The sequence below is a fragment of the Carassius auratus genome, chromosome 3 (assembly GCF_003368295.1).
Source record: "Carassius auratus strain Wakin chromosome 3, ASM336829v1, whole genome shotgun sequence".
In the NCBI taxonomy this organism is placed as follows: Eukaryota; Metazoa; Chordata; class Actinopteri; order Cypriniformes; family Cyprinidae; genus Carassius; species Carassius auratus.
Genome location: NC_039245.1, coordinates 26,731,061 through 26,745,428, shown reverse-complemented (window position 1 = coordinate 26,745,428; position 14,368 = coordinate 26,731,061). Strand labels below are relative to the sequence as shown.

General features: G+C 38.9%; 1 protein-coding gene across 1 annotated transcript; it reads right to left on the bottom strand.

Moving 5' to 3' along the window:
- Nucleotides 1-1,630: 1,630 nt before the first annotated feature.
- LOC113052927 (palmitoleoyl-protein carboxylesterase notum1a-like) lies at nucleotides 1,631-12,258 on the bottom strand. The gene is made up of 11 exons (XM_026217414.1): nucleotides 11,661-12,258; nucleotides 9,126-9,178; nucleotides 8,930-9,025; nucleotides 8,720-8,780; nucleotides 5,217-5,275; nucleotides 4,888-4,990; nucleotides 4,618-4,809; nucleotides 4,382-4,479; nucleotides 4,125-4,272; nucleotides 3,989-4,036; nucleotides 1,631-3,862 (listed from the first exon to the last, which is right to left on the bottom strand). Exons 1-11 carry the CDS (start codon nucleotides 12,017-12,019, stop codon nucleotides 3,556-3,558), a joined length of 1,524 nt encoding a protein of 507 aa, XP_026073199.1. The 5' UTR covers nucleotides 12,020-12,258; the 3' UTR covers nucleotides 1,631-3,555.
- Between the last annotated feature and the right edge of the window lie 2,110 nt (nucleotides 12,259-14,368).

Sequence of the window (14,368 nt, the reverse complement as noted above, 5' to 3'; positions counted from 1 at the left end):
GAGTAGTGTTGATTTAGTTGGGGAAGAAATTGAGAAATTTTCAACACAAGAAGAGCAAGCAAATGAAGGCTTAACAGAGGGATTAAGAACAGAGTCAAGGGTTGAGAATAACGTTCTAGAACAGTGAGAGTTTTTTACAATAATATCAGATAAGAATTTATGCTCAGCAGTCCTGTGTAGGTGGTGAGTGCAAATCATAATTTTTTAGAATAGAGTGGAGCCCAGAACGTTTTGTCATAGCATGATAGAGACCAAAAAGCTGTTGGCGATCGTAAAAACAAACAAGGAACGACTGAATGGAAATAGTAGGGTCAGAAAAGAAATGCTTAACAATAGGGTGACCAAACATGCCATTTTCCCAGGACACATCCTGCCAGGATTTCTATATTGCCTAAAATATCCACGTTTGGCTTTGGATATGTTTTCATACTTAATGAAGGTAATGATCGTTTGACCAATAACATGCAGACATTGTACATTATCGACCAATCAATAATAAACAATAGTGTGTATTAGTGTTCCTGTAGCTCAATTGGTAGAGCACTGCGCAATCAAGCACATGGTTTGGGATTCGATTCAGCGGGAACACATGATAGGTAAAAATTGATAGACTGAATGCACTGTAAGTCGCTTTGGATAAAAGTGTCTGCTAAATGCATGAATTTAATTTAAATTTAGTGTTCAGACAGATAGAAGACATAGTGATTCAATTACAGACAGAGTGATTCAAAAGCACAAGAGGCCGTCTTTAAATTAATAAATTATGTTACTTTTTATGGAAAGTAATACCTTGTTACTTTTGAATATATTTTTTAAATCTGAGGTGGGCTTGCTTGTTTGTTTTTAATATTAAAAAGTTATATTTTTGACAAATGTAAAAAGTTCTTTTCACACTAAAAGAGAAATGAATAAGGCTCAGGCTGAAGAAAATGTAAATTCATTCACAAATGTTTTGTTTGTCTAAAGTGTTTTCTTGCTTAAAACAGGTTGAATTGAAGATCAGTAGCAAAGATAATTAGTTAATAACATGGGATTAAATCCATAAAGGATGTTTGTGTTATTGCATATTCCCTTCATGTTCTGAGTTTGCAAACGGTTTTTATTTATTTTGAGTAAAACTGAATCTGTTTTTGTGGAAGTGAGTAAATGCATGTTTACATTTAGTCCAGAACTACAGTAACATCACGTTTACTTACACAACGCCTCCAGATTTCTCTCAACATGTGGACAGGAGACTTGTCATGGGAAAACTGTAACTGGTCTTTACTTAATTGAAAAAGCACCTCCGATATTATTTTAGAAATTAAAGAGTAATGCACTTGACAAAAAGTAATCAGATTGCATAACTCGCGTCACTTGTAATGTGTTATCCCCAACACTGATCTAAATCCACATCTCACAATCCAATCAAAAAAACAGAATAGGCCTGTTATGTTATAAATATAAAATGTTAATATATCATAGTTCCTAATTCAGTAACACTATGAGGACTGCAATGAGGCATTGGGAATTAAATGTGTTTTTAAACAAATGAAAACACAATACTGAATGTTTCTTTGAAATAACTGTAATGTGTTCTCTCATGGAAACATACATGCATTCAACACAAGAAAAAAAAACAGCATTATTTACAATTTACAAAGAATCACTTCTCTGTGAAAATAGCATTATAAATATGATTTACATAAAATAAATATGGAACTTAGCAATGTAGATAGAATTTTCTGTGAAAAAAAATAATAAAAAAAAGTTACAGAACAAAATAGCAATTAGTAATACCTTCACATCTGTTTTCTTTTCTTTTGGTAGATTATTATTAGATTTCATGAGAACTCTACATAAAAGTTGTATTAAAAAAGTAATTTTATATTAAATATTTTAACAGTCTAGTGTGTCTTCATTTGACAAAAGTACTCACAAAGGAGACAGCTGTTAAGTAAATGTATACATAGATAAAGAGCGCAGTACCCAATCAAGTGAGAAGTTGCATTGATAAAACTGATCAACCATCGCCTTACTGTCATGTCAGTACAATGGTGGTTTATTACATGAATCGGAATAGCACTCAAACAGTGTAACTTTGCTTATTTTACCATTAGAATACAAAGAAAAAAGACGCCCAAGAGTTTCTACACAGTGAAATGAGTGATATCCCCATTTTAATACAAAGTGAATGAGAACTGAAAGTACACAAAAAGGCAAAGAGACTGACCTGAGTAGCAGGGTCACATTCAGCATACAATGTGACTATGAAACGGAGGATCTGTTTACAGGAATTAGCTTCATCCAGGATTTGTGAACTTGTATACATTTAGTACCTTAGAAGAACGGTTCGCCTAAAATTCGGTTATCATTTACTCCCCCTCGTGTAGTTGAACATTTTTCAACAATGTCCAATCTTGTGTTTTTGTATACAAGCACAAGCTGATTTATGCTGCTTCAGAATTCTCCAAAAATAGTCCACATGATTGCTTTCCTATTTCTCATCCATGAGCTAACAAATGTCATTCGCACATGAGTCCAGGTAAAAAGGCCTAAAGTCACTGACGGTTGTTTATGTGTCCACTTGATCACAAATGAGATTGGAGAGCTATGGCAGAGGTGAGTAATTCTGAATGGCTAGTATTATACTTTCATGGCGCAATTATGTCCTTTTTGTCTTTTGGCAGCATGAATGACCATGGTATCAAAACCAGAAGCTTGGGAATCCTTGAGAAGCTCTCCAGCTGTTTAATTGAAGAAATAAATAAGTCATGTTTCCACTGGCATGGGAGTTAGTAAATGGTGACAGAATTTATAATAGGGCTGACTATACCATTAAAAACTATCATTATGACATATTTACTCATAACTTGGCCATACCCCAAAAATGATGTTGGTTTAGAGCAGGTGATCCAGTGTCTGCCTGTTTCCGAAATTCCTGTCTTTAAGATTCTTTATAGTCTTGAGTAGATCCATTTATTTGACATGTACTTCATAAACTCTGTAATCTGCATTACAGATTATAAACTCTATAAATGATAATCTCTGTTCTCTTGTTCTCTGTATATGGACATATAAAACTCTAATAAACCGTGGCTATACTATATTAGTGAAAAAAATACAAAGCAAACAACAATGCTGAAGATCCGTAAAACTGGATTACATTCGTGATACTTTTATACCCAAAAGATAAATTAAGAGCAGAGATGCAGGTGTACCTTGTCCTGGTTACATGGTTCTTCAGTACTTTCACTGGTACTGTGTTGTGTTACAGTCAGCAGCCCAATGGTTTATCTGAGGTGGATCTGACAAAGGCTCTGGTCCAAATCTCTGTGTTGGGCGTCTCTTCCATCTCCAAGCTGCTCAGTAGATTGGAGCAAAATGGAAACCAACTGATCATTAATGAGGAGATCTGGAGAAGGAAGCCCGTAGAGAGTTGACACAGAGCCCAGACTAAAGGCAGCGCTCAGCCTGAGGTAAAAGCTGAGGCGGGTGAAGGGGGTGAGGGGTTGGAGGTATCAAACGGACTGATAAGAATCACGGTCCCAACCGGGAGCGCTCCTTCCACGGTATTTAGCTGCCACTGCTGAGCATGCCCAGGAGCTTACTTGGGTCCATGCCCTGCTGATGGGCCATCTTCTGTACGTCAAAGCCCATGTGCATGAGGAACTGGATCACGTTCATCTCCTGTCCCGTCGACTGGTCTCGGATCGTTGGGCACGTCGGGTTGCAGTGAGGCCATGGACAGCTGTCGATCAAGTGCACGGGACAGCCTTTGGGAGGGGATTTATTACTTCGGCTGTTTTCTTGTAGACTGCGGTCCCAGCAGTGGAGCGCTCTGGGTAAAGACGTGCCTTTGACTTGAACGTCAGTCCAGTAACTACAACAAACACAAGACGGAAGAGCTAGTCAATGAGCATCTATTTCATTATGGTTAACAACAATTGGAACTTCATTTGACTGACTAGAAATTGAGATGGACAAAATAATCAAAGAGATCACTTACTTTCTTGTTATGAATTCATGTGAAAGGCAAGCAGGAGCAAACATGGCACTGCAGGCGAGAGGCAGAGGATTAGAAATAGCAAAAGTGTCTACGTCCTCTTCACGATGAGCGTCTCTGAAGGACAGGTCATACTTACGGGACATCCTTCAGAGTGTTCCTCAGCTCAGTCCCTAGATTCTGAATATAACGCCACTGTCCTTCTTGAACCGGCTGTCCCGTCAGATGAATGTTGTCTACCGTTAGCTGGGCTTCGTCAAACAGCCACTGCACTATAAACACAGGGCCTGTGACAAAGAACACATCACATTGGGTTAACAAAAAGTCACCAAACTCAACATCGTCTGTGAAGAAGTAGGAAAAATGTGGCTGGTGCCTGGCACGCCGTAGACTCACGTTTAATGGTGGGATAAACTTTATATCCAAAGAAGCAGTTCCATTCTTTTCCTTCATAAGCCTGTCGGCATCGTTCGGGTACCACACCGCCCCAGTACCTGAAAACAAGAAGTTCAGGTCATTCCTAAATGTCTAATTCTATCCCTTTAAGGTTAGAGTTCAAATCCCTGAACCCTACGTAGGAGCAATAGCAAGATCAAATGTCTTTGCATTGCTAAGAAATGTGAAGTTCTTACTTGATTCCTCTCTTGATGACCTCAGTGGGGGCACAGTTGACGGTGTCCACACAGTCAGTGCAGCGGTATTGTTTGTTGTCCAAGAACCAGCCAGAGTCAGACAGACCCCTGACCTGGATGTTTGTGTGACCCAACTCCTCCAGGAGCTCAGACACTGGGTCCACATTCAGCAACACCCCGGTGCCACCCGCACTGTGGACGAGACGCACGTATTTAGTCAACATGGATATCACACTCAGAAACCATGGTCTGTATGTAATATGGACTCACCTGCTTCCAGCCAACAGCAGGATCTTAGCATTGTCCAGACCCTTGGTGAGCAGGTCCTTTACAACTTCCTTTATGATCAGTGAACCCATGAACGCGTAGTCATCTGTACACAATAAACAACAAGTCAACGACAGTCAACTTATAACAGCTCTGTGTTGGACTGCTATAGGTATCAAGTGGTAATATATGATACTGTAATATAATAAAGAATTTTCTGAATGGAAACAATAGATGAAAAAAAATCTAATATTTCATACAAAGCCGTTCACATGCTTAGTATCACAAAATGACACACTATACTATACCATCTATTAGTCAAGGAGTCTTACTTTTATCAGTTTTTGGTGTGGCTCCACTCCATACATCACTTGAGCAATATGGGATGAACCTGAAAAGTGATAAACACAAAGATTTCAGGTCCAATAACGTGCCAACATAACCTTTATGAATATCACCCATTTTCAAACAGTAACAGAATATTTACTTCTCTTGTACAATAACATTTATAGTAGTGCTGTCAAACGATTCATCACGATTAATCACATTAAAAAAAAAGTTTTGTTTACATAATGTGTGTAATGCGATTACTGCCCTGTTAAAATCTACTTTGTGGTCATTTATCGTCCCCCAGGTCAATTGGGAAACTTCTTGGAGGAGTTGGATGTGTTACTATCAAACTTTCCTGAGTGTGGTACTGCTTGTTGATTTCAACATCCACCTAGATAAACCCCAGGCTGCTGACTTCAAAACTCTGCTCACCTCATTTGATCTCAAGTGAGAGTCTACTACAGTGACTCACAAACTACCTCATCTACACATGTGACTCACCTGGACCTCATCTACACATGCTATTGCTCCATGGACAATTCTTCAGTTGCTCCACTGCACACCTCAGACCACTTCCTCATTACTGCTAACCTCACACTTACTCCTGAAGCGGCACACACTCCACCACAGGTCACCTTTTGATGGAACCTACGCTCACTCTCTCCATCTCGCCTATCCTCGTTTCATCCTCACTTCCTTCACTTTCTCACATTTCAGCTCTGGACACGAACAGCGCTACGGACAATCTTTGCTCCACTCTAACCTCTTGCTTGGACAACTTTTGCCAACTTTCATCTAGACCAGCATGCACCGCCCCATCTGCCCCCTGGCTCTCCGAGGTTCTCCCTGAACATCGCTCTAAACTCAGGGCTCAGGGCATAAATCAAGAAACTCTACCGACCTCAGTGTGTATCAGTCTCTCCTCTCTTCCTTCTCTGCAAATGTTTTCACTGCTAAAAAATCATATTACCACAACAAAATTAACAACTGTTGTGACACTCGGACACTCTTCAAAACTTTCTCTTCCTTTCTTTATCCCTCCACCTCCATCGACTGTAAACTGTTGTTGTTCTCTTGTTGACCTGACTGCTTCTATTGTTCTCATTTGTAAGTCGCTTTGGATAAAAGCGTCTGCTAAATGATTAAATGTAAATGTTACAGCTGACAACTTTACCATTTTCTTCACAAATAAGACAAATAATATCAGTGACTGATTCTCCACACCACAGACTGAGGATAACTTCACAACGACTAATGCACACTCTCTTTCCTCCTTCTCCCCACTCTCAGAGATGGACGTTTCCAAACTTCTCCTGTCCAGTCATCCTACTACTTGTCCACTTGATCCGATCCCCACTCACCTCCTTCAAGCGATCTCTTCTTCAGTCATACTTTCACTTACTCACATTATCAACTCCTCTCTTCACTCTGGAAAATTTCCCTCAGCATTCAAGCAGGCTCGGGTAATCCCACTGCTCAAGAAACCATCTCTAAATCCAGAACTTCTTGAAAACTACAGACCGTTATCATTCATTCATTGAGCGAGCTGTGTTCAACCAGACACTTGAGCGAGCTGTGTTCAACCAACTTTCTATGTTCCTTGTACAGAACAACCTCCTGGAAAGTAACCAATCTGGCATCAAAAGCAGCCACTCAACTGAGACTGCCCTGCTCTCGGTTACTGAAGCCCTGCAACTAGCAAGAGCAGCTTCAAAATCCTCAGTACTCAGTCTGTCTGCTGCATTTGTCACCATTTATTTACCAGATTCTCCTGTCCACCCTCAGAAATATGGGCATCTCTGGAACTGCTCTCCTGTGGGTTAAGTCCTACCTCTCTGACAGAACCTTCAGTGTGTCTTGGAGGAGTGATGTTTCAAAGTCACACCACCTTGCTACTGGGGTGCCTCAGGGCTCAGTACTTGGACCACTTCTCTTCTCCATCTGCATAATGTCATTAGGATCTATCATTCAGAAGAATGGCTTTTCTTATCACTGCTAGGCTGATGACACCCAACTCTACTTCTCATTTCAGCCAGATGATCCGATGGTAGCTGCTCGCATTTCAGCCTGTCTGAGTGACATGTCTGGATGAATGACCATCAGCTTCAGCTCAACCTTACTAAGACAGAACTCCTGGTGATTCCAGCTAACCCATTGCTTCATCACAACTTCTCTATACAGCTGGGCTCGTCAACCATAACTCCTTCAAGGACAGCCAGAAACCTAGGAGTTGTGATGGATCATCAGTTAAGCTTCACAGACCACATTGCTGCAACGACCCGGTCCTGGAGATTTGCCTTATACAACATTTGGAAGATTAGACCCTTCCGGTCAGAGCAAGCCACCCAACTTCTTGTCCAAGCTCTTGTTCTCTCCACAAATTCACACGAATTCAAGGTACTGATGCTTGCCTACAAGACAACAACTGGCACGGCACCAACATACCTAAACTCACTGGTTAAATCCTATGTGCCCTCCAGAAGTTTGCGCTCTGCAAGTGAACGACGCCTTGTGGTGCCATCCCAAAGAAATTCAAAATCACTCTCACGGACCTTTTCCTGGACTGTGCCCAGCTGGTGGAATGACCTCCCAATCTCAATTCGTACAGCTGAGTCTTTACTCATTTTCAAAAAACTAAAGACTTTTCTTTTCTTGTATATTCTTAATCTAGAGAAGAAAAAAACCCTGGCTATGCGTTCTGTCCTAGACTAACTGAGACTTGTCATGACACTTGTATACTGTTGTCGTTCTCTTTTTGGTCTGATTGCTTCTATTGTTCTATTGTTGTAGAAAAATATGTTTATATATAAAATATTTTATATATATGATACGAATTTTATATATATATATATATATATATATATATATATATACAGTGGAGCTCGAAAGTATACATTAAAGATATTAACATTTAGTACACAAGACAAAAACATTGCTGAAATTATTAAAATAACCCCACTCAAAACAAGGGACTCATGCACAATCATCACAAAACAGAAAGACAGTCAAGGATCATCAGGTGACCACACACAGTACTAAGAACCAAGGGTTCCCAAACTTTTGAGTGGGGTTATTTTAATAATTTCAGCAATGTTTTTGTCTTGTGTACTAAATGTTAATATCTTTTATGTACAATATCTTACTCAGGACAGGACTAAATAAAAAATAACATGCATTTAGTATGATCTCTCTTATTTTTTGAAAATTACTCATATTTTCACAGATTCTGCAAGGGGTGCCCAAACTTTCGAGCCCCACTGTGTATATATATATATATATATATATATATATATATATATATATATATACACACACACACACACACATACATACAAGTTCATACAAGTAGATAGTATCAAAATATATGCTGTATGTGTGTGTATTTATATATGTGCATAATAAATACACACAATACACACATATTATGTAAACAAAAACTTTTATTTTGGATGCAATTAATCAAGATTAATCGTTTGACAGCACTAATTTATAGTGGGATACTCACACCATGTTGGCATTCCACCAGTGTGGGTTTTCCTCTGGAAGTGAAGAAAGTATTCCTGTGCCTAAAGTTAAAATAAAGTCATGCATTATAAAAATAAAATAAAAACAGAAATGAAATGACCAAAGAACAGTCTATGGATATTAATTTTGAAATCTAGTTCATGTATGTTTCTCATGTCAGTAATACTATTAGTAGTTGCAGCTGACAGACCTGTCTTGGTTTGTGGCCATCTGGAGGAGCTCATGAGCCTCCTCATGGTCTCGTATCTGCTGTCACAGTTCTCCTTGTTGAAGCAGTACCAGCCACCTGCAGAGAGAGACCGTGTCTTACATGTTCTGCATGACAGATACACACAATGGTGATCAAATTGAGTTTGAATTCTGATGACTGAACGCTTCACACTCACCCTCCAGAAATATTAACCACCTCCTGCTTCCTTTGGACTCTTTCAGGTAGTACCTGCAATAAAGCAGACTGTCATTTAACCATACATACAGACTGAATATGCACATGACTGGCATTTGATCAATTAAGTATTAAATTAGTTCAGAATTATAAAGTCTCTCAAGAAATAAAAGAGGTTATTGTCACCATGTATTCTGTTAAAATACACTTTTTATTATTATTATAATTGTAAGAAAACATTGAGTGGATTGAATGGATAGAATGCACAATGAATTTAAATAGTTATTTAGTTTAATTTAAATAGACATTAAAGTATTCCAGACATTTTTCCCAGTACATTCAACTTTAACCATATTCCAACAAAAGTAGTTTTGATGACTACACAGAAAGATGTACTTCAGTCTTAAAAGTGGGTCAGAAGTCACTCTAAAGTTCAGTCAAGGCATTTATTACAAATTATACTTTAATACATATTGATGATGCGATTAAGTACTTGAAAACATTACATTCAGTTCACACTTAAGTTTACATTTAAATTATATTTTTTTTCTACAATGTTCACAGTATCCACAAGAGGGCGTTCAGCTTCAGTCAGTTTTGTTTGTGTGAGAAAAGTTACAGTTGTGGTTCAGTTTGTTACTTTGAGGGGCATCAGTCTGCCATAATTAAAGACCGCTTTAATTTGCATCCAGTTTATGCCACTGGTGACCACATTTTGGGCATATGGGTGTACATTTCTCACTGTTACCCACCTCACCACTACTTACACACTTACGATTTATGCTTCATTACATTATATCTATAAAGTCTACTGCTAGACCTCAGAAACGAAACCTGAACAACTTATACATGCAGCATTTTCTTTTAATAAGCCTTATCCTAAATGCAAAGAAAGATTTTGAGTTCCAGAGAACCTGTGGAATCCACCGGAGACCTTCTTTACAAGCACTGAGGATCTGAGGAGGAACGCTGCCAGAAAAATACTGCAGCTTCAGTGCATCCTAGAGCATCTATGGTGAGCATGAATGTAATATGCATAAAATAATATGCGTAAGTTGCTTCAAATAACACGTTTTTGAATGTCAGGTGTTTGATGATGCTCATAGCAGCAGAATTTTATTTGTTGCATGAATGTATGATCAAGACCCAAAATGATCATGCACAACGAGGAAATGAGTTTCCTTCAAAGGCTTAGAGGATATACTAACAGATTCACATCATGTATAGTTATCAATGTTATTATATTAGATCATTTTGCTCTGCCAACACTGGTCTTCTCATTGCATTGTTGCAAGGAAGGAGTACTTGTGCACAGCTGGAGCAGATTTTCTACTTCTGTACAGCTGTGCCCACTTTTACATTTTACCAGAGTTTAACTTTTTAACTTAAGTGCTTAAGATTTAAATTGAAGACAGCAGAGTAAATAATGCACATGACACTCTTGAACATAGCAGTCGTATTGTAATGTCTAAACCCAAGTAATATCCTGCCACAATATCATAAAACAACTAATCAACCCATATCCTTAGTGTTGTTATTAGCGTTCACAGTTCCACTAGTGATTGGGCACGTTAGCCACGTTAGCTCATGTTGTCTTGATCTCAGTGTGTTGGCACGAGTTTCAGTCACAGAAAAGTGTAACCAATAAATTAATACTTGGAAGGTGATTGTGTTGGAATTAATGAATCGGTCATTGAAAACCCAAAATGATCGACCATTACCCTGGAGATGATATGCTATCATGGTGATTCTGGACTTACAGAGACATAGACAACTTTTATTGTGTGATCATAACAATAAATAAAATAGTTATTAATTCTGAAAGATCAGTAGTTGACAGGTCAGGGCTAAAGCCAATTGGAGATATCACTGAAATCAGGCATTTTTTTACTATGTACTTATGTCTACCTCAATTGCCCATCATTTCTTTTCCAGATATTCTGCACATACTGTCAACTTTACATATAGTTCATATTCCTCTACACAAGCCCCACGCACCTGTCACTGTATTACTATTTCTTCAAGAGATTCCCTTGCTATAGTCTTCTCAGCTTGATCCTGACATGCACAACCTGTTCTGACATCATCTCACGTTTGCATTTTAGGTTTATTATTAATATTACACTCATAATGTTTTAATAAATCACGATTTACCCAACATAATGGAAGTATGAGGTTCAGGAAAATATATGTTAAAACCTATTAGGAGTTGCTTGGACTGTAAGTTACTTGACAGCACACTCTCACTATTAATTTTAATTGCTCCCATTAAAATAATTAAAACCAATAAAGTGCAAAAGTTAGTGATGCCAAAACTTTTTCTTAAGCACTTGGGCTCCAGCTAAAATCAATAACCAGTTTTAGGGTATATGGTTAAAAAAAAAAAGTAGTAACCATAATAGTTTGAAATACCATACAGGTACTGTAAGTAGAATCATAATCGAGTTTAGCTGAGTGAATGATGCCGCGCGCGTGTGTGATGCCCGGATGCTGCTGGAAGCGCACTGGGTTACCCAAGGTTTGTGACTTGTCTTACCCTGCGGGGGTCCCGTCGTTGCAGGTGACTGATGTATTCTCCAGGAAATGTAGCTTCATGTCGTAGTCGAGCTTCTGGGCAGAGCAGGGGTAGAGGGACTGCGCCAGGTTCTTCACCTGAGTCATGAAGTTGTCCATGTTTTCTTCCACGGCTGTGAAGTCCAGTGAGAAGCTCTCGGTGGTTTCGGCGCGGTCCCGGTTGTGAGCGGGGGGAAGCGCGCGCCGCTGCTGCGGGGTTCGTCCTCCGCGGAGCTTCCTCGCGCCGAGCGCGCCGGACTGAATCAAGCCCAGCATCACAGCCCACTGGAGGACACGCATCACGCGCACGCGCACGCGCCTCTGCGGCCGCCGGCTCTCCATCACGCTCTCCGCGCAGTCACGAGACACTGCTGCTGAGGATCGGAACAAGCGGCTACACGACTCAAAAAGGCAAAACTTAGTCAGAAGTGAGATGAACAGGTGAGCTTTCTCAGCTCAAAACTCGGGAGTCCTTGCGTTTTTCTTTTAAATCGCCTAATTCATTAGACTGGCTCCTCCACTGACATGTAAACTCTGAACCGGCCCGTGGCGTGCTCTTCTGGTCAGTACCTGTGGATTTAACCGCTCTGGGTTTTAACCCTGCTCTCTTTCCCGTGAACCAATCGCTGTGGAGGGCAGTGCAGCGGGGCGTGATCCAGGCGCACTGATTTCTGCTCGTTTCATTTATTGAAAAAAAAAAAAAATGCCCAAAGTTTGGTCCTTTTGATCTGCGATATTTGACTTGATGTGGTAGTTTTTATTGGCATTGCAATGCATGTTTCCTAATCCACGCGGATTTATAGAGTGAGAATAAGACTCTTCTGACACACGCGGCTTTCGTGCATCGGAAAGAAATATAATATAGCCAACAACGAGAATCAAGAAGCAGGGAAACCTAAAACTCACATAGTAGCCTATAGCCTACGTTATTATTATTATTAGGCTGGTATTGTCATTTTGTAATTATATATTTTATTTATAACTTAGGCTATATTTTATTATTTAACTGCTCCCTAAGACAAACTTAACCAGTGTGTATTTATTCATATTTTTTGAAGAAAATAAAAACTTTAAATATAAGCTAACATTTTTACAACTGTAAATGTAGGCTATGGTATATTTAGGTATATTTTTTCGTTTTTTTTTTTACTTTCCCCATATGTCTTGTCTGTGAAGTGAAGTATGCGGGTGTTTGTGAGTCTCGAGACTCGTGACTGTGTGTCTGCACGGGCCTGAGATCAAAGGGTCGTCCTCCTCCTCCACCCGTGTGTGAAGCCCCTTCACTCTCCCTCTGCTGGAGCCCGCACCTTACACCAATGCTCCTTTCTGTGGCTAAACTAAATGTTTCCTTGCGAGTAAATGTATCATTTTCTTTTAATCACGTTGTCAGTCAAACAAATACACTTTTCATCACCCCACCACCGTCTTATATTGTATTCACCCGTTACCTTTCTCTCCCTCTTAAAGTGATATCTTGATGAAAGTGTTTCACACATCGCAGTCCTGCTTCCGTCACTTGAGAGAGAGATAAAAGGGTGTCAAGTGGCTGATAACGCGACACTTAACTTGACACAAGTCTGTTGTTTCAGACCCTGCTCTTACTTTTATTCATGCATCCTCTGTTCAGATGCTAAACACTTGAAGAACAGACCAGACAAACTCTATTCAGATGCAGATACACAGGAACATTAAACACTCGAGCACATAGGTCTGTCCAACATATATATATATATATATATATATATATATATATATATATATATATATATATATAGCCATGTGTGATTGTGAGTGTTGATAATTAATATGATTCCCTGTACCTGTGGTTACTCCAGTACACCTGTGTGAACTTGAGAAGAACTGGGGCAAGTTCAAGCTCAAACCGGTGCCCAACGTTCAAAATAAATCCTCAAGTTTCCACATGTTTATTTACATTAAACGCAAAATAACTTAAATATTAAGAGCAAACTTATAGATCTGGAACTTCTTTAGTCTGTCTAAATATCATTTAGTAATTTCAATGTCTTCTGGTGCACATCCTTTCCTTAGGATCCTTAATATAACAGAAAAATATAATATATTTTGCTGATGTATAGTGGAGCGACACTTTCATAAACTAATTTATTAAAAAGTACTTAATAGTAAATATTACAATATCAAAGCACAACAACAGTGATTAGGTAAAAAAGTAGATTTCCTTCGCCTGAAAGGTTTGTCTTTTCATCCTTAAATGTGAGGAAAATGTTGGATCACAATAATTAGGAAGCACAGTTTCCACAATCCCTTCACTCCATTGGGATGTTCTCTTATATTCAGGACGGCAGGGCAGTGACTGTAACATAGAGTGTATTTTGCAGGAGGCCTATTAAACACATATCTAAAGAAAGAAAAGATAAGAAAGTAAGAGATTTGTTTTCAGATTCCACAATATAAACAGAATGTGTGCTGTCAAAAGTAGTAAAAAACACATTAGAGGCTCATATGCATTTTAATTTAAATTTGACATTTTAAATTTTGTACATGATCAGGGAATATTGTTTCACAGTTGTGCTTATTCTCTTCTAGCATTTCGAGTAAAACACAAATAAATAAAAATGGTGCAAATATGTATGAAGTCTAGAGAGAGAGAGAGCAGAGCTGAAGAAGCATGTTTTCTAGACATTACATTGAATATTATAGGAATATAATAAT

Coding starts and splice junctions, on each gene's coding strand:
- LOC113052927 (XM_026217414.1), bottom strand. CDS start 12,019: ATGGAGAGCCGGCGGCCGCAGAGGCGCGTGCGCGTGCGCGTGATGCGT. Junction 4,273..4,381: donor AGTTTATCCCACCATTAAAC/GTGAGTCTACGG, acceptor TCTTTGTCACAG/GCCCTGTGTTTATAGTGCAG. Junction 4,037..4,124: donor AACACTCTGAAGGATGTCCC/GTAAGTATGACC, acceptor TCTCGCCTGCAG/TGCCATGTTTGCTCCTGCTT.